Source organism: Priapulus caudatus, unplaced genomic scaffold, assembly GCF_000485595.1.
Source record: "Priapulus caudatus unplaced genomic scaffold, Priapulus_caudatus-5.0.1 Scaffold896, whole genome shotgun sequence".
Classification (NCBI taxonomy): Eukaryota; Metazoa; Priapulida; class Priapulimorpha; order Priapulimorphida; family Priapulidae; genus Priapulus; species Priapulus caudatus.
In genome coordinates, this window is record NW_014577957.1 from 26,650 (window position 1) to 49,426 (window position 22,777).

The window sequence follows — 22,777 nt, forward strand, 5'->3', positions numbered from 1 at the left end:
AGCAGTAGCAGTAGCAGAAGCAGAAGCAGAAGCAGAAGCAGTAGCAGTAGCAGTAGCAGTAGCAGTAGCAGTAGCAGTAGCAGAAGCAGAAGCAGTAGCAGTAGCAGTAGCAGTAGCAGTAGCAGTAGCAGTAGCAGAAGCAGAAGCAGTAGCAGTAGCAGTAGCAGTAAGTCTTGCAGTAGAAGCAGCAGCAGCAGCAGCAGGAGTAGTAGTAGCAGCAGCAGAAGCAGAAGCAGCAGCAGCAACAGCACTAGCAGCAGTAGTAGTAATATAGTAACAGTAACAGTAACAGTAGCGGTAGCGGTAGCGGTAGCGGTAGCGGTAGCAGTAGCAGTATAGCAGTAGCGGTAGCGGTAGCGGTAGCGGTAGCGGTAGCGGTAGCGGTAGCGGTAGCGGTAGCGGTAGCGGTAGCGGTAACGGTAGCAGTATAGCAGTAGCAGTAGCGGTAGCGGTAGCGGTAGCAGTAGCAGTATAGCAGTAGCAGTAGCAGTAGCAGTAGCAGTAGCAGTAGCAGTAGCAGTAGCAGTAGCAGTAGTAGTAGTACAGTAGTGTAGCAATAGCAGTAGTAGTAGTAGTACAGTCGTAGTAGCAGTAGCAGTACTAGTACGAACGACCTTGGTATTATAGTTTTGTTATTTATCTGTATTCTCTTATATTCTGTTATTTTGCTCCTATTTTTCTTCAATAAACCCTCCATTTCGACTGCGTTTAAGCTTTCCTCAAGAAAATTCTTTTCAGCCTTATTAAAACATTCCCTATATTGCACAATCATCGCCTTATCATCTTTTTCGAAATAGTTCGATGTAAAAGATTGCGTCTCATCTCTTTTTTCCACATTCCGCCATTTAGCTAAAAAGACGCCCATTAGATTATCTTTTAGCCTTTCACTGCCTTTCCTCCCTTTCATCATACTTAACGGTTCGTTCTGGAGCTGTAGAGTCTCCCTCTTGGATTTTCCCACTTAGATACGTCACCTGCGACCATTTAGGGTTTTCCATATTCGGTAGCCTTGTTCAAGACTTGTACAGTATCGAGTTATCAGGTGCTGGATCCGCCAATGGCGATCTGTAAGTTTACTTCTGCCAGTAGGAAAAGGTACCGCAGCTAAAATCTTGGCAAGGACATGTGAAAGACACTCTGCTAATCACGTGGTCGGTGGGTGAGGGTGGAACCTTACCGATGAACATGTCAGTTTGATGAGCCTGATTTCAGATTCAGATTTCAGATAACATTGGAATAGTATGAGTCTAAAATGCGAACGTTACTCCCTCTCAGATCCGAGATGAAGGCAATTTACCTGGGTGCAATCAGAGGTTGTGTCTGTTCTCAATTTATCGCCTGTCTACGTAGCATCCTAATCTCGCCGGTAGTGCGCCGGCATTGCGAGTTGTTGCCTTAAATTGACTACGTCACGAATTTTCATGGTGTATATTTGTAAAATTTTTGTTGCAATTTTTTTACATGAAAAGTAAGTACTAACGGCACTAAATGTATCCTCAAATTCTTACCTGATAAGATTATTTTTCAACTAGTTAAAAATCCAAAAAATCTGAGAGATTTGATATATTGATCATGACATTAAATGCTTGCTATGGGCTATGTATGAGTCACGAGGGTTTGTTCACATCAAACGGAATAGCAAAATAGAAAGTATAATGCACCAATTTAACAATAAAAAGCGAACATAATAACTTATATTTTGTTAAAAAGTGGACATATTTTTTTACTTTTACTATTTATGGTGACGTAATTACTTTAAGAGAGGCTGGTTGTGAGGCTGCCATTTTTGACAGGGAGCGAGAGCGAAGCAGTAGGTGTAGGCAGGCATTTGGATTAAGGGGGAAGGGGGAGGGCTATGTATGCATGCTCTGCATAGAGCGATCAATCCTGCTTATAGCATCAATGTACCCGCTCGTGGCCAAGTAAGGGGAGCTGTCGGTTTAGGCCATGATCTGTTTCTGGTGGGGGAATATATGTTTTTAACCTGAACCTTCGGGTTGGAAATTTTTAGGCGTCTAGTTAAACACTGGATTTATAGGAAGTATTTATCTGTAAGTACATACTAGACAAGAAAGCATGTATAAGTGCCAAATTGATAAATTCTGCCGAAAAATCGTTTTTAATGTGGTCGGTCAATCGGCACGAGAAATGTTATCAGAAACCACAATGTTAAGCCAATAAAGTTTGAAAAATAAATATAATCACCAGTTGTTTGCTCCTTTATGGCTTATTGCAGCTATATATCTGGATATTATTCCACGATTCGTCACTCAGTTACCTACAGTATCAACGAGGACGATCACCTAAACTAGCTCTAGGTATGGTCTAACCTTCGCAGTGGTTTCTCGTGCGCTTATTACTGACAATTTATACGCACCGCATTCACCAAAGACAGTACAGCTGCATATGTCTTATATGTCTTATGCTGGCCAAACAGTACTGATGCGTAACCAGGCTGCCTCATGCTTCGAGATACTGATACGATCTAAGTATTGTGGCCGACCGCCCGGATTCTTAGACGCCACTAACTAATATGCAGATCAATAACGGTACGCTAAAGGCATGACCATGCGTTCGTGCGTCATGCAGTGCCGGTTGCGTGGGCAGCTCCATTTTGTGAACTGCAAATACGGTACTGCTAATTATCAAATATCTTGATCGGTACGAAGAATACAGAGCTCGGGGCCGTTTCACGAAGCGCTCGTTAAGTTAGTGATGGGTTAAAGAGAGGTTTTAGGATATACTTATATATAAAGTTTTTCACGAAAGCCTCGCTAAGTTTTCACGTCTCACAAACGTCTCGCTAACTCAACGACGTTGCTATTAAGGAACAACATTAAGGAGGAATCTTAAGGATAGGTCAGGGGCAGTACTTTAACTTCGGCTATCGTACAGCAAGCAACGCGAGATTTCCCGCGTGTTTTCATTGTTTTGGCAAGCAGTAGTGTAAAGCGAAACCCCGCCGAGAAGGTAACTTTTCGGTGTCTACGAGAATACTGTGCAAGGCCTGTGAAGTCATGACGCGCAGGAATTTCTTCAATTCACCTTCTTTATATATCTTTCCATCCCTGTTGCAGATGTCGATGCTGTCAAGCAGATATACGGTCTTTTTGCAATCAATCATATCCAATCCTTACACCATGTTCTGTATTTCTTTTTGCGGAAGGAAATGGTTTGATTGTCAAATCAACATGTTTTTCTGAACATGCCATCTGCGAGACAGCTCATCATTTGCACGTGTTCATAAATGTCTCTGCAGACGTAAGTCGACAGAAGGAGAACGAAACAGTAAAAATCAATCGCCGATGCTACAGCATAACATGACAAGCTAAAGGTGCACATAATTATAATTATATAGAGGACAGTGACATGCACGTATCACAATCATCACCATTTAAAAACATGTTCAGCTGTTTTTTTGTTTCGCAAATGTAAAGCCTTCCCGGAACATAGTTATAATTAGCTTTTACAGTCTGATTATTCCCGCGCATGATGTGGTGCTTCGAATAACTGGTTATATCAATGACTTTTTTTGTTTTATATACGTAAATACGTAAATTTCTCTCGTAATTATTACGTTATGGTGCTTCAAATAACTGGTAATATATATCAATGACAATATTTGTATGGTTTATATAAGTATGAAACAAGTCTCGTTCATGGTTTAGCGATAACCTTTATTTTGCAAAGACTATATATCAATTAAGTATTTTGCGAAGACTGTGCGCTGGAAAAAAACTCCGCTGTAAGAAAATTCGTTGTCGATTTTCTCCTGTCCATCGTGTGCAACTGGAAATGGCCATTTTAGGCTTAACGAGGCGTCCGTTATTTCGGAAGGTAAGCCCATTGCGATGGAGCCGCAGCTGTTCTGTCGCATTTGTATACGTTTATTTGACAGATTTGATGTAGCCCCCGGCACATAACGCTACGTGGGCTGTGTTCAACCAAGCTGAAACTACAGATATACGTGACGACGGCATGTGAGCAATCAGATCTATGGATCTGCTGATTGCTCGCGTAACTAAGTTACTCCCCACGCTAAACTGCGATGCAAGCGAACGTGTAACTCGAGTTGACATTGTAACCTTATACGAGAGGAACTAGCGATCGGTCGCACTTTCCTCGTATATTTGCTATAAATTGATTTGTACAGGGAAATTCAACCAAAAACGTAAAGAATCTAATAAGGAGGTTCGAGTTAATAATATATGAAATTATGCTGTATGGCTTCGGTCTGGGATGGGAGTTTGCCTTCAGAATATAATAGCCGTTTCATTTATACATATTTGTATGGTGTAGGAACAGGGTTGATCTTAAGCTATTGATGAATTCTTTGTTTTGAGTTTGAAGTGTGATGTATTTGAAATGGCTCAATATATCTTGTATCTGTTCACACCTACCAATCTTTTTATAGCATCTATAAATTAAACACATCATTATAATGCGTGGTCTGTGATAATTAATTATGTGTAGGTGAGTACTCGTTACAATCCTTATATAGCATTTATTCAAACGCATCAATACACACACACACATACACACACACACACACACACACACACACCTTTGCTAATTAGTTTTGTGTACATGTATGCTCATAATACATATGTACAGTCCTTGCACAGTATTCCTGAATCAAACGCGATGATTCAGAGACAACATTTTTGCTTTCCATGCACGCGCCGTTCAACAAGCTTGCGATTGCAAGATTTGCGAATGCGAACGTGCTTTCAAAATGTGTAAAATAAAGTACCACTCTATTTGCCCGACTGGTCCCCGATACAAATTTGCGCTTTAGACCTTTCAGACCTTTATCAGATGCAAGTCGATCTAGATATCGGCTTGTGTGTATAGCTTATACATAGCCCCGGCTATAATCAGAAGCAGATATATTGCATCAGAGTTTGACCTTTAGACCTTTAGACTTTTCAAATTTGCGCTTTAGACCTTTCAGACATTTATCAGATGCAAGTCGATCTAGATATCGGCTTGTGTGTATAGCTTATACATAGCCCCGGCTATAATCAAAAGGAACTGTGTTTAATATTTAATCAGTTTTATTGATTATTAAGTTTGCTATTAGGATCTCGCAGCCGCTTTTCGCGTTGTTATGCGCAATTCACCAACCGGCTTCTGACCCCGCGCGACTGGACACGTGTAGGAGTAGGAGCTAGAGGCCTCCCCTACCGCTCACACTGCTACTTCATCTAGCACTCGCTCCTGTATTCGCCTCGCACGCTAGTCCGGCACATGCTCACTTCGCCGACGCCGTGCGCACATCACGAAGCGCTGATAGCCGTTGCGCTGGTGATTACTGACGGGTTATTAGCGTGCGAGTGTCGGCGTGAGCGGTCGACGGGAGCTTGTAGCGCTACCGTATCCAGCAAGCTGTAGTAGTGCGCTGACGCTACATGCTGCTGACGATTGCCGCTGAGGCCCTTCACGTGTAGAGGAGCCTTGCGCGTCCGGCTCTCTCCTGGGCACGAACCGCACTGTCGAGCAGAACAGCACAACAAATCGCGTTATTGCTGAGACATGCGAAGCCGCGAATCGTTGGCAAACACAGAATCGTTGCACCGAGTGGCAATCGGCTAGCGAAAATGCCACGACAATACAGCGAGGACGGATGGACGGACTTGATTCGGCCAGGCGCTGCCCAGTGTTGCGCGTAAATCGACTTTGGCCAACTGACATACGCCTAACCGTCACAAAGCTGTCATCTCGTCTAGCATGGCGGCGAACTGGGTGATCTCAGTACCGCTGCTGCTGCTCACCGTATGCCGTTTGACTGCAGGTACGATGTGCGACTTCGAGACACCGTGCGACTGGAAGGCAACCAACGTGGTTACGCGTCAAGGTTGGTCACAAGGCTTTGAATTGACACAAGTCGGAGATGACATAGATGGACCTACCAAGGATTATATGCCAGGCACCGATAAAGGTGGGTTTAAATACCATTATTTATCCCATATAAGTGTTATTTATCAACGATATTTCACTACGTAAGATGAGTTATTCGTGTAGTTAGTTTAAAAGCAATAGCTCGGTGAAAGTATTAGTGCAATGCTCATGTTAATCATTCATCATTCATGTTAATTATCAGGTAGCCTCGACAAAGCTCTTCAGTTATTTTAGCCAAGTTGGTGCATTTTTAAAGTTGAAATAATATATCTCTCCTCGGGGGGGGGGGTAGATTGTTGTAGTGCACCATGTGTTCTGTGCATATCAATATGTCGAACACGGCAATACTGGCAAAGGTTCCACACGATCATTACAATAGCATGGTGGCTACAACGAATAGCGCTGTTCCTTATAAAAATAATGGTAAAAATATGCTATAACGATAACAATAACATTTTATTTAATTGTCAGTATAATAATCGTTTAGTCGCCAACTCAACAACGAAACGCAGCTCTAATATCATTTGCAATCACTAGGCTATTCGAATAGCGACATCATCGTGGATTATTGTAATTATTATTATTATTATTATTATTATTTCCAAAGTGGATCACGGCATTAGCCGGTGGCTTCTGGTTGACCGTGTCCCAACCTGGGACATAGGGATTCAATCCAGAATTTTTCGCAGGATGTGTGCTGTTCCCAGTAGTGCGATTTTCTGCACTTCTTGGGCAGTGTGTTGGCCAGGGAGTTCCTTAAAGGTTCTTCTCAAAACCATTCTTTAGAGAGCCAAGGCTCCAACCACCACTGTACAATTCTCGTCTTGTATTCCACATCTCCTAATTTCAATCTCCAGATCTTTGTACTTGGTGAGTTTGTCCTTTCCTTCACCATAATGTTAGAGTCATCTGGTACGGCTACCGTCAATCAACAGGCATCGTGTTTTCTTTCCTGTTGTGGAGCACTATATCAGGCGGTTTGCAGTATCGTGCGATCTGTCTGCACCGCCATATCCCACATTATGGTAGTATCTCCGATTGTTGGAACGGTCTCGGAGTATGTTCATACCACTTGTCAGGTACTTGCTCACCAAGTTCACTGCAGATTGACCAGTGCAGATAGCTGGCTACCTTGTTATGGCGATTTATGTACTCGGTTGGGGCCAGCACTGTGCATCCGGAGATGATGTGGCTGATAGTCTCCTCTGCTTTGCTGCACATTCTGCACTTGCTGTTGACCTGTTGCTTGAGGATGTTGCGTTGATGGTATCTGGTGTTGAGTGCTTGGTCTTGAGCTGCAATGATCAGGCTTTCTGTCTCCCCTTTGAGCCCGGAACTACTGAGCCAGGCAACGCTTCCAGTCTTGTCGACAAATGGCCTGTCGAGGCTCTTGTAGAATCTTCCATGCAAATGCTTGTTCTTCAATACCTCGATCTTCTCTGCTTCTATATTGGTCTTCAGTCTCTGCTTTGTTGAGGATTGGCTGGCGGGCGGAGGAGACAAGTACTTGGCTTTGATTTCTTTAGCCTCGCGTAAGAGAGCGTGCTTTGATATTCCAGACTGATGAATTTTGATAAGCTTTGTAAATTTGTCTTCCTTAAGCTCGATGTAGTCGCCTAGACCTACAATGGCAGTGTTGTACGCAGACATCAGTTCAATGAGACCACGACCACCATTTTGCCTCTTGATGTACAGTCGCTCTACATCTGCTTTTGGGTGATGGAGACCGTGCATGGTTAGTAGCTTTCTTGTCTTGCGATCCATCCTTTCGATATCTGATCGCAGCCAGTTGATCACCCCGAAGCTGTACACGGGGACTGGGAGTGCCAGGCTATTGATCGCTGTTATCTTGTTTTTTGAGCAGAGCTCAGACTTGAGAACTAGGCGAACTCGGCCATAGTACTCCTTAGCAATATTCTCCTTCATCTTTGCATGCTGAATATCATCACTTTCGTCTACACCAAGATATTTGTAGGTGTCCTCGTGGTTTAGACTTTGTAGGGCTGTCTTGTCATCAAGCTCAATATTTCGACTTTTTACTAGCTTACCACCTTTTAAGATTGCGGTTGCACACTTTTCCAAGCCAAACTCCATTTTGATGTCATCACTGAATGCTTTGACTGTTACCAAGGCCTGCTCCAACTCATATTCGTTCTTGGTGAACAGTTTAAGGTCATCCATGTAGAGCAGGTAGCTGATGGTATTGTGTTTATCGACTGTAAATCCCAGGCCCTGTCTATTCAGCATGTTGGTAAGCGGTGTTAGTGCTAAGCAGAATAGGAGGGGAGAGAGCGAGTCACCCTGGAAGATTCCTCTCTTGATTGAGATATCTTCTGTCCTGATGCAGCCTCCTTGAGTGAAGAGGAGCCTTTCAGTCTTCCATTTCTTCATTGTAGCTTCCATGAACTGAATGATGGTTGGTGACACTGTAGATTCTCATAGCTGCGAGAATCCAGGAATGTGGGACACTGTCGAAGGCTTTCTTATAATCAATCCACGCCATTCCTAGGTTCCTCTTGAGCTTTTTTGCCATGCTCACAATCATGTTACTAATGAGAAGTTGGTCTTTGCACTTTCTAGACGCTCTTCTACAGCCTTTCTGCTCATCTGTGAGAATGTCGCTCTTCTGTAAGTGATTGTAGAGGCGGTTGCTGATTGCAGCAGTGAGAATCTTGTAGGTGGTAGGCAGGCAAGTGATTGGTCGATAGTTTTTAGGTTCTTTTGTATCCTTGCCTTTTGAAATAAGGAAAGTGATTCCTGATGTCAACCACTTAGGACTATTGCTTGGATCCTTGATGGTGTCATTCAAGGCCCTGGTTAGTTGTTTATGGAGGGCACTTAAATGCTTAATCCAGAAGTTGTGCAGCTTGTCTGGGCCAGGAGACTTCCAGTTGTGTGTCCGCTTGATGGCCTGCTGTACTTCACACATTGTAATGTCAGTTCATGCATCCATTGCTACATTTTGGAATGCTTCCTCCTCTTGTTTGATCCAAGTGGCTTTGGTATTGTGGTCTGTGCCAACCTCCAGTATTCCACGCCAGAATTGATCGAGTCGCTATTTAGAGGGAGGCTCCTTGATGGTGCTTTGCTGCTCGTTGAGATGCCGGTAGAATATTTTGGCATCTTCATGGAAGAGCTTATTCTGATAGTAGTGCTCACTCCGCTTAGTAAACCTTCTCAACCTCTGAGCTTTGGCCTGTAGCTTCATCTTTATTTCTTGTTCGAGCTCGCATACGGTCTTAGTCTCCCTTCGGCTCTTGCATAAGATGCTCCTGGCCTTGGCATGTACTTGTTTTGTTGTGACACCTTTTTTTTATTTCGCTAAGGATGGAGAGGTCCTTGCGATGGTTTTCAATTTTTGTTCTGATTCTCTTCTTCCATGTTGGTTCCACTGTGGGCTTCGTGACTCTCTCTTTTGTCTCTCCAGCAATAACAGCAGCAGTCGCGTACATTAATTCATTGATTTCTGATAAGTTTAGATGGTTATCTTTGATAATATTGGTGAGGGCCTGATTTGCAGCTTGAATATCGTGCCGTATTGCCTTGTTGAGATTAATCTTTTTCAGGCTTCTGCGTTGATCCAATGGGGCGATTGCCTGAGTTTTCAAGCAGTTTAGAGTTCGATTATTATTATTATTATTATTATTATTATTATATTATTATTATTATATTTATTATTATAGGTAGCCGCTGATCAATAGAAGAAACCAGCAGCCAGCAGTCGCAAGCGCAGCCAGCAGCAGAGCAGTAAGTAGTAGTGCAGTAGCAGTAGTAGGCAGTAGTAGTGAGTAATAGTAGTAGTAGAGTAGTAGTAGTAGTAGTTAGTAGTCATAGTAGTAGTGCGAGAAAAGTAGCAGTAAGCAGTAGCAGTAGCGTATCGAGTAGCAGTATAGCAGTAGCAGTAGCAGTAGCAGTAGCAGTAAGCAGAGCAGTAGCCAGTAGCAGTAGCAGAAGCAGAAGGCAGAAAGCGCAGAAGCAGAGCGAGCAGTAGCAGTAGCAAGTAGAGTAGCAGTAGCATGTAGCAGTGCAGAAAGACAGAAGCAGTAGCAGTCTAAGCAGTAGCAGTAAGTCTTGCTATATGAAGCAGCAGCGCACAGCAGCGAGGAGTAGTGTTTAGCAGCAGCAGAATGCAGAAGCCAGCGCAGCAACAGGCACTACCGCACAGTAGTAGTATTATAGTACAGACGTAACGATAGCGGTAGCGGTAGCAGGTGCGGCTAGCGCTAGCCAGTAGCAGTATAGCAGTCGTAGCGGTAGCGGTGAGCGGTAGCGGTGTAGGGGGTGCGGTAGCGGTTAGCGGTCGGCCGTACGGTCGGTAGCGGTACGTAGCAGGACGTAGGTAAGCAGTGCTAGCGGTTAGCCGGTGACGTAGCCAGTTAGCAGTACCGTTTAGGGTAGCAGTAGCCGTGAGCTTAGCAGTAGCAGTTAGCCAAGGTCGCAGTAGGCAGTAGCAGAGCGTAGCAGTAGCATGTAGTAGTCAGTAGCTTGTAGCAATAGCAGTGTAGTAGTAGTTACAGTCCGGTTAGTAGCAGTTAGCGCAGTAGTAGTAGCGAACGGACCTTGGTATTATAGTTTTCGACTTATTTATTCTGATTTCTTATATTCTTGTCTATTTTGGCTCCTATTTCTTCTTCAATAAACGCCTCATTTCGACTGCCGTTTAAGCTTTCCTCAAGAATTCTTTTCAGCCTTATTAAACAATTCCCTATATTGCAACAATTCATTCGCCTTATCATCTTTTTCGAAAGAATAGTCGAGTAAAATGAAATTGCAGTTCATCTCTTTTTTCCACATTTCGCGCCATTTAGCTTAAAAGACGCTCCATTAGATTATCTTTTAGCCTCTTCACTGCCTTTCCCTCCTTTCATCATAGCTTAGCGGTTAGTTTCTGGTAGCTTGTAGTCTCCGCTACTTGGATTTGTTCCACTTAGATTACGTCACTGCGACATTTAGGTTTTCCAATATTCGGTGCTTGTTCAGGATTGTACGGTATCGAGTTATCACGGGTTGTGCTGGCTCCGCAAGTGGCGATCTGTAAAGGTTTACTTCTGTGTCCAGTAGGGAAAAGGTACACGCCAGCTAAAATTTGGCAAGGCATCCTCCGCGTATGACGTGAAAGACACTCTGCTAATACGTGTGTCGACTGGGTGGGGTGGAACCTTACCGATGACATGTCAGTTTGATGAGCCGATTTCCGATTCAGATTTCAGATAACATTGGAATAGTTATGGTCTAAAATCGGCCGAACGTTACTCCCTTCTCAGATCGAGATGAAGGCATTGTACCTGGGTGCAATCAAGGTTGTGTTCTGTCTCAATTTATCGCCGGTCTTTATCGTTAGTCCTATATCTCGCCGGTAGTACCGCTGGCATTGCAGTTGTTGCCTTAAATGACTACGTCAGAGATTTTCATGGTGTATATTTGTAAAATTTTTGTTGCAATTTTTTTACATGAAAAGTAAGTACTAACGGCACTAAATGCTATCCTACAATTCTTACCTGGATAAGATTATTTTTCAACTAGTTAAAAATCCAAAAAATCTGAGAGATTTGATATATTGATTATGACATTAAATGCTTGCTATGGCTATGTATGATAACGAGGGTTTGTTCACATCAAAAAGGAATAGCAAAATAGAAAGTATAATGCACCAATTTTAACAGAATAAAAAGCGGACATAATAACTTATATTTTGTTAAAAAGTGGACATATTTTTTTACTTTTAGCTATTTATGGTGACGTAATTACTTTTAGAGAGGCTGGTTATGAGGCTGCCATTTTTGACAGGGAGCGAGAGGCGAAGCAGTAGGTGTAGGCAGGCATTTGGATTAAGGGGGAAGGGGGAGGGTTATGTATGCATGCTCTGCATAGAGCGATCAATCTGCTCTATAGCATCAATGTATCCGCTCGTGGCCAAGTAGGGGAGCTGTCGGTTTAGGCTGATCTGTTTCTGGTGGGGGGAATATATGTTTTTAACCTGAACCTTCGGGTTGGAATTTTTTAGGCGTCTAGTTAAAACTGGATTTATAGGACAAGTATTATCTCGTAAGTACATATAGACAAGAAAGCATGTATAAGTGCCAAATTTATTAATTCTGGCCGAAAAATCGTTTTTAATGTGGTCGGTCAATCGGCACGAGAAATGTTATCAGAAACCACAATGTTAAGCAATAAAGTTTGAAAAATAAATATAATCACAGCTTGTTTGCTCCTTTATGGCTTATTGCAATCTAATATATCTGGATATTATTCCACGATTCGTCATCAGTTACCTACAGTATACGAGGACGATCACCTAAACTAGCTCTAGGTATGGTCTAACCTTCGTCAGTGGTTTCTCGTGCGCTTATTACTGACAATTTTATCAGCGACACGCATTCACCAAGACAGTACAGCTGCATATGTCTATATGTATGTCTTATGCTGGCCAAACAGTACTGATGCGTAACCAGGCTGCCTCATGCTTCGAGATACTGATACGATCTAAGTATTGTGGCCGAACCGCCGATTCTTAGACGCCAATAAACTAATTGCAGATCAATAACGGTACGCTAAAGGGCATGGACCATGCGTTCGTGCGTCATGCAGTGCGGTTTGCTGTGGGCAGCTCCATTTTGTGAACTGCAAATACGGAACTGTAATTATCAAATATCTTGAATCGCGTACGAAGGTATACAGAGCTCGGGGCCCGTTTCACGAAGCGCTCGTTAAGTTAGTGATGGGTTAAAGAGAGTTTTAGGATATTATATATATAAAGTTTTTCACGAAAGCCTCGCTAAGTTTCCACGTCTCACAACTGTCTCGCTAACTCAACGACGGTGCTATTAAGGAACACATTAAGGAGAATCTTAAGGACAGGTCAGGGGCAGTCTTAACTTCGGCTATCGGACAGCAAGCAACGGAGATTTCCGCGGTGTTTTCATTGTTTTGGCAAGCAGTAGTGTAAAGCGAAACCCCGCCGAGAAGGTAACTTTTCTGTGTCTACGAGAATACTGTGCAAGGCCTGTGAAGTCATGACGCGCAGGTGTTAAGTGTGGCTAAGAAGCTTCTTATTGTGGTAGCAGATTTTGAAGAGATGAAATGCTTCTTTGCACCTTACATGTGCTTCGGCTGTTCGTGTATGTAATTATGTAATTATGTAATTATGTAATTATGTAATTACTGTATCCTATGGCGCCAATACTGTATCAAAGTAGGCCCTAAAAGTAAATCTAAATCTTCAGAATTTATGTTACATTTTTGTTCAGTCAATACGTCATTTGTGGTTGTTATAGTCGCAGGAAATATGACAGCCTTGCTTTAGTTTAATTATTTCTCAGGTACTTGGCATTTAAAAATACTTTTAACCTATTATTTTTAGTTTGCTCGCTGTTGTACCTACATTTATTAAAGTAAACGTAAATCTAAATCTTCAGAATTTATGTTACATTTTTGTTCAGTCAATACGTCATTTGTGGTTGTTATAGTTGCAGGAAATATGACAGCCTTGCTTTAGTTTAATTATTTCTCGGGTACTTGCCATTTAAAAATACTTTTAGCCTATTATTTTTAGTTTGCACGCTGTTGTACCTACATTTATTAAAGTAAACGTAATCTAAATCTTCAGAATTTATGTTACATTTTTGTTCAGTCAATACGTCATTTGTGGTTGTTCTAGTTGCAGGAAATATGACAGCCTTGCTTTAGTTTAATTATATCTCAGGTACTTGGCATTTAAAAATACTTTTAACCTATTATTTTTAGTTTGCACGCTGTTGTACCTTCATTTATTAAAACTAAATGAAGCGAGAGATTAGCGTAGCAACTCACAGTGAGCTGGGTCGCCATTAGACTTGTAACATGTCTCTATATATAGACTAACTAGTAGCAAGGTGTAGAGATAGCCTGGGTACCAGTCTATGCCGCCAGCAACATCGTTACAGCTGAATTTTAAGGACCGTCTAACAACGCACCGGCATAAGTTTCGTGAAACACTTTAACGAGGGACGTTTAGGACAGCGTTAGGCTCTCGTACAAAAATTCTAAGGATATCCTTAAGATGGTGTTTTACGATAGCTTCGTGAAACTGGCCCTGCAGAAGTATAGGTTTTTGCATCATTACAATTTTTCTCGAATTTTTGGTCACTCCTGTCCAGCGGGTGGTCATGTATGCTTCATAGTTAATAAACACCAGAAATATGTATAGGTATTATATATATATATATGCGTGTGCGTGTGCGTGTGCGTGTGCGTGTGCTCGGGCGCTCGTGTGTGTAAATTCAGTATTTACTTTAATCCAGTATACCCACTCCCAAAATATTTGGAAATATTGGCATGTTACATGCATTTCCGTGTCAGCAAAGTCACCGAATTCGAAATAAAGCCGAATACGACAGATCGAAGATGACTAGGAGACGCCCAAATAAAAGACACACATAGAATCGTCTATTTTTGGGGCGATTGAAACTAAAATCGATATATAGGCATGCGCACAAATACTAAGCCAATAGCTGTGGTATTTCAGGAAAACTTTTTAGTATTTACTTAGAGATATATTCTCTAGTCATACACTCCTAGTAATTTACAGCAGTTGTTGGTTTAACTGACCATGTAACAGCAAACAGTAGGCCTATCAGGATTTTTTTGGCAAATATAAATGATAAAAAAGGTGTGGGTTTATTAACTCTTTATGGCTGAATTGCAACATTACATTACTTCCGATTTTGCAGTCCCGTTCGATTGAAACAAACAGATACTTGTGCATTATGTAATGAGGCTCGTGTCGTATGGTTTACAGGTTTGTAACTTTTTGCACGTGTAAGAGGGTACCATTAGATAGCACGATTAATAGAGAGAACGTAGATATGTATGACAGCAACAAGATGTAATGTACAACGCTAGGTCTATTTTCCTTTACCAATAACGATAATGCTATAATCCCTCTAGGGCAAATGTCGCGTACAAGTTAGTCGCCTTAACTAGACGATAACACATACACAATTTTCAACAGAGTTTAGCAATTCAAAGTAGTTTACAGTCTCAAAACAGTTCACAGACTCAAGGTAGACTCAAAGTAGTTTACAGACACATAATATAACAAGCAAACAAGTCAATGCAGAAACCAAACCATACTCACAATCTAGCGTAGGCGACTCTGCCTCTCTGCTCTAAAGCGGGCCTTTTTATTTAGAATTTCCCGAACCACGTCACTTGAGTATATCACGCGTTTGGTCCACATAACATGGATCACTTTCTTTACTTTTAATAGGGAGGAGGGGAGTGACCACTGTCCTACTGCGTAGGCTGCCTTGGCACTAGTGAAGTCCGTGAGTGATTAGTCACCCGAGGCCGGTCCCTGTCACCGAATCTGCCGGTGTAATTATTTATGAATAAGCATGGCTGAATTTGCTTCATTATATTACCTCCCTACCTATAAAAAGTTGTGAGCAGTTATTTTACGTCGAACAACTTGATGGTTAGTGACAATACATTGTATATATATCTGTTGTTATTATCTTCAAGTTTCTTATTTATATCTATTTTGTATTTTGTTTTGTTTTTTCGAGATTTTTTTTGTCGAGTAAATAGTCTTGTCAAAAAAGTTGATATACCCCTTACTAATCCTTAACTACACTTAACTATTATTAAATATTCCGTTGTCCGACGTCCGTCGTCCCTAGTTGTGTTCGTGGGTGCGTGTCAGTGGATGGTTGAGTGGGTGTGTCTCCGTGGTTGGCTGCGTAGGTGTCTCCGTCGATCGGTGTTGCTGCGCTAGCGCGCGTCTGCGTCGATCGGCCGGCATGCGAGGCCGGGGTCGGTAGAGTAGGCAGATGGACGTGCTACCGCCGTCGTCGTCGTCGTTGGTGTTGTTAGAAACGATGCACCACTATGTACGAAGGAGTTTTTTTAGATTTTTTTTTGTCGATTAAATAGTCTTGTCAAAAAAGTTCATATAACCCTTATTCAACTAACCCTTAACTACGCTTAACTATTATTAAATATTCCGTTGTCCGACGTCATTTCCGTCATTTTCCGTCATTTTCCGACGTCATAGACGGACTATGTACGTAGTCGTCTCGGTCCTCGTCCCAGAACTTTAGATGCGTTGGATAGCACATATGCCAGGACTCGATGTCGTAGAAGTATTGGTCACAGGTGTAGGTAGGTGGGGTTGATAAGTCGAGAGATAGAACCAGGGAGAGGGGGGCTGACGGGTTGCGTATGCGTCCATTGAGAGGGAATAGGGGGGACAATTGTGGGAGTCATATTCCGGGGTGAGGGGGTAAAATATGCGTAGGGGGTATTGGGAAGGGAGGGGGTTGCTTGGGGACAACTCGCATGACCGGTCGAGGCTTGGCTTCTTGCTGGCATATGGCAGGCTGGGTCGATGCTGGCCTATGGCGTCTGCTGCTAGCGGTGATGAAGGCTGCACAGCACTGGCGGGTAGGAGCCGTGTTGTTGAAGAGCGTGGAGGTGGCTGCGATGACGGAGGCCGTGACCTCGGCGTCGATGTGGGCGCTGGTATCTGTCATGGTTGCTGCGAAAGACTTGAGGCAAGCAGAGAACCATTAGACATCGTGAGCGTTCGACAATACAACGCATGGTGAGAGGTGGCAAGTGACACGGATAATACTTAGTAGTAGATACTGGACGTAACTTTCGCCGGTTAGAGTCGAGTGAGCCTGGTGGTATTTGTTGCAGTTCGGATCCACGGTGTTAGCCCAAGTAGTGACAAGACGGAAATGCTGTTAAAAACTCACACAAATAGGATGAGTAACTAATCTTGAATACCGTACAAAATTTTTTTAATAAAGTAAAATGACGGTAATATAATAACACAACTGAACAAGTTAGGGTGTATACATGTATAGGAAATAGCATTGCCGTAGTTATACAATCAAAAAACGGTAAAGTAATACATAAATGGAAAAACATGGATGAGAAACGCAATTTAAAAAAAAGAAATACACTAATGTCATGAAAGTATTACACGTCGAAATCACCAATAAACAAACATTAAATCATTACATAGAACAGAACAGATACAGATTTAGAACAGGTCACATTGTAAGGTCAAATTGGAAATCGAAACCATGCTGTTATTGACGCTTGTGCATCTTTATGCCTGAAAAGACCCAATTAGTTCAAGTCTGCGCATCATTTTGCAACACGCTTAGAGCGCAAAAGTGGTTTCATTTCGATTTGATCTGGAATTTCCAATGAGTGGGCAGGTGGGGTTAGCGGTTGGGTTTCATGGTGCTGTATAGTTGGGTATAAGAGTGGGGCAGCGAATGGCGGTGCATCGGGCAGTAGATGGGTGGGTTGTGATGTTGGTTGAATAATGGTGGGAATGGGGCTAGTAAATGTACGTGGTGTGCAGATATTTGGTCTGCAATGTGGTACCACACAGCAGTAATATATTATTATTGAATAACTATAGCAATTATTACATATATCAAGATTTGATACCACCGTATGTGGGTTCCATCGAGTGTTGCCTGTGCAACCTCGTTTGCGTCTAATATACGTCTGCTGTTTGCAATCGCATCTTTTAGGTGATCAAAAGAAATATCCAAATCATGGGTTTTATATAATTTGTAAAGTAAAATTAAAGCTGAGATTAAATCAGTGGGGTTCCCACTTTGTTGTGCTTGTGCCGCTAAGTCCGCCCATATAGTAGGAGTCTGGAGCTGTTTGAGTAAAATATAAGACAATGCGGATGTTAGATTGACTGTTGAATCATGATAATAAAATGTTGGGAGGGAGAGTTCCTCGGAGTGCGCATTACATCCTAATTGTATAGAAACAATTTGTCTAGTGGTTATTTGTATATCTGTTACAACGGGAACATTGTTATTAGCCGTTTGACATGAAATCGTCAAGCGAAATTTTTTAATCGGCGTTATGACCCAAAGACCGTTTCCGATGTACGTTATTATATGCTTAGGATGAGACGAGAGATTAACTCTGCGTTGGAAATGTTGTTGCACTTGGTGTGCCTGCTTTAAAAACAACGCTACAGCGCAATCAGTTGATCCCCTGACGTAGTATATCTTCGTCTCAGCTTGACACATATCGTGTGCTTCACGTAAACATTTTTGAACCAGATCTGGCTTTGGATAAAAAAAATATCGGGTTTTATCTTGAACAAAGGCTATGTATTCTTTGTCTAAAACATAGTACACATTGGCGGACGTGCCGTTAATATATTTTGGGTCTGGTAAAGTTTGGTAAATATTACAAATCTGGCCTATGTGGCGTAAAGGCAAAAAGGTTATTATATGAAATGAATCTTGTACGGGGACTACAATGGTTTGTAAGAGGCTGTAATAATATAAGATGCTGTCATCTAATGGCCTAGGCATAGAAAGATAGTTAGGGATTACTTGTTTAATTTGACCCATAAAAGGTAACAGAAAGCGCTTTCTACACTATTCCGTGGTTGAAAACATGGAAGTGAGATCGTCAATACGTTCCGAAAGTCGCTGATAACGGGTTCTAAAATCTGCCGCATGTTTCTTTATAAATACCTCTATAATTTCTCTAAATTGGCTGTTATTCTTATCAATCTCACGTTGTTGCAGCAAATGTGCAGTATTATTTATGTGTTATGTGTGAGTGGTTGTTGCATTATTAGGGTGCAACCATTTCATTATGGCGTCTCGATATACGTTCTCACTGGTGTCTTGGGTGGATAAGTTGGAATATGTCTGTCTAGCTGCTGACGAGCGTTTCGTGCGCTGCATGAACAAATACTGGATAACCCAGGTTCGAATCCTGATCACGGCACCAGTTGTAATGAGGCTCGTGTCGTATAGTGTACATGTTCGTAACTTTTGGCACGTGTAAGAGGTTACCATTAGATAGCACGATTAATAGAGAGAACGTAGGTATGTATGACAGCAACAAGATGTAATGTACAACGCTAGGTCTATTTTCCTTTACCAATAACGATAATGCTATAATCCCTCTAGGGGCAAATGTCGCGTACAAGTTCGTCGCCTTAACTAGACGATAACACATACACAATTCTCAACAGAGTTTAGCAATTCAAAGTAGTTTACAGTCTCAAAACAGTTCACAGCCTCAAGGTAGACTCAAAGTAATTTACAGAAACATATAATAAGCAAACAATTCAATGCAGAAACGAAACCATACTCACAATCTAGCGTAGGCGACTCTGCCTCTCTGCTCTAAAGCGGGCATTTTTATTCAGAATTTCCCGAACCACGTGACTTAAGTATGTCACGCGTTTGACATGGATCACTTTCTTTTCTTTCAATAGGGAGGGGGGAGTGACCACTGTCTTACTGCGTGGGCTGCCATGGCACTAATGAGGTCCGTGAGTGATTAGTCATCCGAGGCCAGTTCCTGTCACCGTATCTGCCGGTGTAATTTCTTATGAATAAGTATGGTTGAATTTGCTTCATTACAAATTACTCTTATTACTTAATTATAGTTCATATAACAAGCAATTTTGGTGCGCACAATAACACAAATAGCCCATAAGCTTTGAATATATAGCTATATCTAAGCTAGTTATAATAAGCTAAGTAGTTTATTACTCAAGATAATCTTACCGGTTATAAGCTTGATAATATACTCAGTACTATAAATAATTAATTTCTATGTAAAAAACCATACGCATGTACTTTTCATAAAAGATGCCACCGTAATTTTAAACCTCTTACGCTACCATAACACGCCGATGTCAGCTGGCATCATGTACGTAGCATTACAATATTGTCATGACGCAAGATTTCAACTACTCGTCAAGCTGTGTGTGTGTGTGTGTGTGTGTGTGTGTGTGTGTGTGTGTGTGTGTGTGTGTGTGTGTGTGTGTGTGTGTGTGTGTGTGTGTGTTTGTGTGTGTGTATGTGTGTGTTTGTGTGTGTGTGTGTGTGTGTGCGTGTGCGTGTGCGTGTGCGTTTGTGCTGTGCGTGTGCTTGTGGCGTGCGTGTGCGTGTGCGTGTCGCGTGTGCGTGTGCGTGTTGCGTGTGCGTGTGCGTGGTGCGTGTGCCGTGTGGCGTGTTGCGGTGTGCGTGTGCGTGTGCGCGTGCGCGTGCGGCGAGCGCGTGCGCGTGCGAGCGTGCGCGTGCGCGATGCGCGACTGCGCGTGGCGCGTGTCCGTGTCCGTGTCGTGTCCGTGGTGTCCGTGTCCGTGGTCCGTGTCGCGTTGGTCCGTGTCCGCGTGTCCGTGTCCGTGTCCGTGTCCGTGTCCGTGTCCGTGTCCGTGTCCCGTGTCCCGTGTCCGTTCCGTGTCCGGTCGTTCGTGTCCGTGTCCGTGTCGCGTGTGTCTTCTGTGCCTGTGTCTGTGTCTGTGTCTGTGTCCAGTGTCTGTGTCTGTGTCTGTTGTCTGTGCAGCGTGCGTGCCTTGTGTGTGTTGTGTGTGTGTGTGTGCGTGTCTGTGTTTTTATTTTTGTAGTGGGTGCTGTGTGTTTTATATTTGTGTGTGTGGCGTGTCTGTCGTTTAATATTAGGTGTGTGCGTGTGCGTGTGCGTGTGCGTGTGTGTGTGCGTGTGCGTGTGCGTGTGCGTGTGCGTGTGCGTGTACGTGTGCGTGTGCGTGTGCATGTGCATGTGCATGTACATTTACATGTGTATGTATACATAAGTATGCGCGTGGATTAATGAACGAATAGATAGATAAGTTATTGTTTGATTTTGTTATTATTTGTAATTATTTGTAATTATGTCTTCATGACTGTAAACCCTCTCGGATTAATTACACACAATTTCGTCCGCGTGTCCATGACATATGAATTACACAAGAAGCTGAATGGATTTTCTATCCAAACTATCACAGAAAATGATGCCCAAAATAATTCCGTGTGCTATCTTTTGTAATCTGTCGCGGATACGGCGTAAATTCCATCATGGTAACAATCGCCAACGAGACAGAAATAGTATGTGAAATTATTTAATTTCGTGGTTTTCTCAGAGTAACCAGGCTCATGGATTGCAGACGTTTATTATTGCACGTTTTTCTCATTTCAGATTTTTCGGTTAGACATATTGCATTCAGAAGTTTCTATGAATCTTTTGTGTATGAAATGAAATCCGTTAATCCATTCCAAACATGGCAGCTTGACGAGTAGTTGATATGTCTGGACGGTATGATAATATTGCAATGCTACGTACATGCCAGCTGCAATACTAACGCCTAATATGATGGGTTTACTAGTATTTCCATCGAATATACACGTGGACCATGTTACATCGGCGTGTCATGGTAGCGTAAGAGGTTTAAATAATTATGGCATCTTTTATGAAAAATACATGTGCGAGAAATTGTTTTTTTTACATGAAAACTAATTATTGATAGTACTGATCATGGATTTGAGCTGATACGCTACTAGCTTAGATATAGCTAAATGTACAAAGCTTATGGGCAATTTGTGTTATTGTGCGCAACAAAATTGCTTGTTATATGAGCTATATGGAAGTAATAAGAGTGAGGCAGAATGTATCTGTTTTTTTTTAAATCGAACGAAACTGCAAAATCGGAAGTGTAATATTGCAATTCAACCATAAACAGTTAATAAACCCACACCTTTTTATCATTAATATTTGCCAAAAAATCCTGGTAGGCCTACTGTTCGCTGTGACATGGTCAGTTAAATCAACAACTTCTTTAGATAATATATCTCTAAATAAATACTAATAAGTTTTGCTGAAATGCCGCAGCTATTGGCTTAGTATTTGTGCGTATACCTATATCGATTTTATTTTCAAACGCCCAAAAATAGACGCTTCTATGTGTGTCTTTTATTTTGGCGTCTCCTATATAGCCATCTTCGATGTGTCGTATTCGGCACATTGAAAACATATTTGCTGACACGGAAATGCATGTATCATGTCACTGTTTCCAAATATTTTGTGAATGAGTATACTGGATTACGCCCGCACTCGCTACCGCCTACTATACCAGATTATTTAGGAAAGGTTAGCAAATAAGTGCAGGGTCGTGATGTGCTATCTACCCAGACGTATGTACAGTGTAGGGATGTATGCGTAACAGGGAATAGAGAGTTACATGAGGCACAGATATATATGTGGTAGAGAGAAGTATGTACTGGGCAGGGTGGCATACGTATACCGGGGCAAAAAGCTATTGCGCAATTGGCAACAACACCGTGTTCATTTTACGTTTTCTAACAGCATGTCGGTGAAATCGATGATTTTGACTGAAAATGCAGAAGTTGCGGAGAAGCAATCGCAGTTGCGGCAACTGATTTCAGAAATAATGTATATTTTGCAAACTTCGTGCCTTTCATGCATTAAATTACGGCGCATGCGCATAGAGTTTTAGCAACATACCCGCTGTGGTACGCTTTCACGATATAAATAAAACTGCACGTTGATTAATCTATCTTCTATGAATAGACGTTGAACGATACAAAATACTGAGTAAATAGGACTCATGCACCTGCTCTGCGAAAAACCTTGGTAGAACTCGCATGTTTTAGGATGGCAATTGTTCGGAAGAAGGTCTTCGATGGTAGAAGTCGAAGTAGAAACTTTCTTCGTTTCTTGGTCAATATGTTGCAAAATTGCATATGATCGTTCAAAATTACTGTGATGAACGGCTCGACATGCGTCTGCTTGTGCCTCGTTGCCGGTCTAGTATATAGATTAAGCGGAACCCCAAAGTTAATTGTGATCACTTCAATGTAGAGTCTTGGTAATAATTATAGTCGAGTACGTAGCAATCCTGAGAAGGAAGCAAGCTGTAGTAGTGTTATTAGCGGACATGTTATCAAGCGACAGCCGCTATCTAATCATTATCTTTGGTGTATTAGCTCTCAGTAGCTCACTAAATAGTCTCGTATTTAGTCCCACAAATGCTGGTTGACCGTGTTCAACCACGGAAAAAAATTGCTGTAAAGTCAATAGA

At 42.2% G+C, this 22,777-nt stretch overlaps 1 protein-coding gene across 1 annotated transcript in view; it reads left to right on the plus strand.

The window, feature by feature from the left end:
- Positions 1-22,777, plus strand: part of LOC106814272 (MAM and LDL-receptor class A domain-containing protein 2-like) — a 52,091-nt gene that overhangs the window by 23,560 nt on the left and 5,754 nt on the right. Inside the window, exon 4 of the mRNA XM_014818568.1 lies at positions 5,795-5,941. Within this exon, the coding sequence (XP_014674054.1) occupies positions 5,795-5,941 (147 nt within the window). The remainder of the gene's footprint in view (positions 1-5,794; positions 5,942-22,777) is intronic.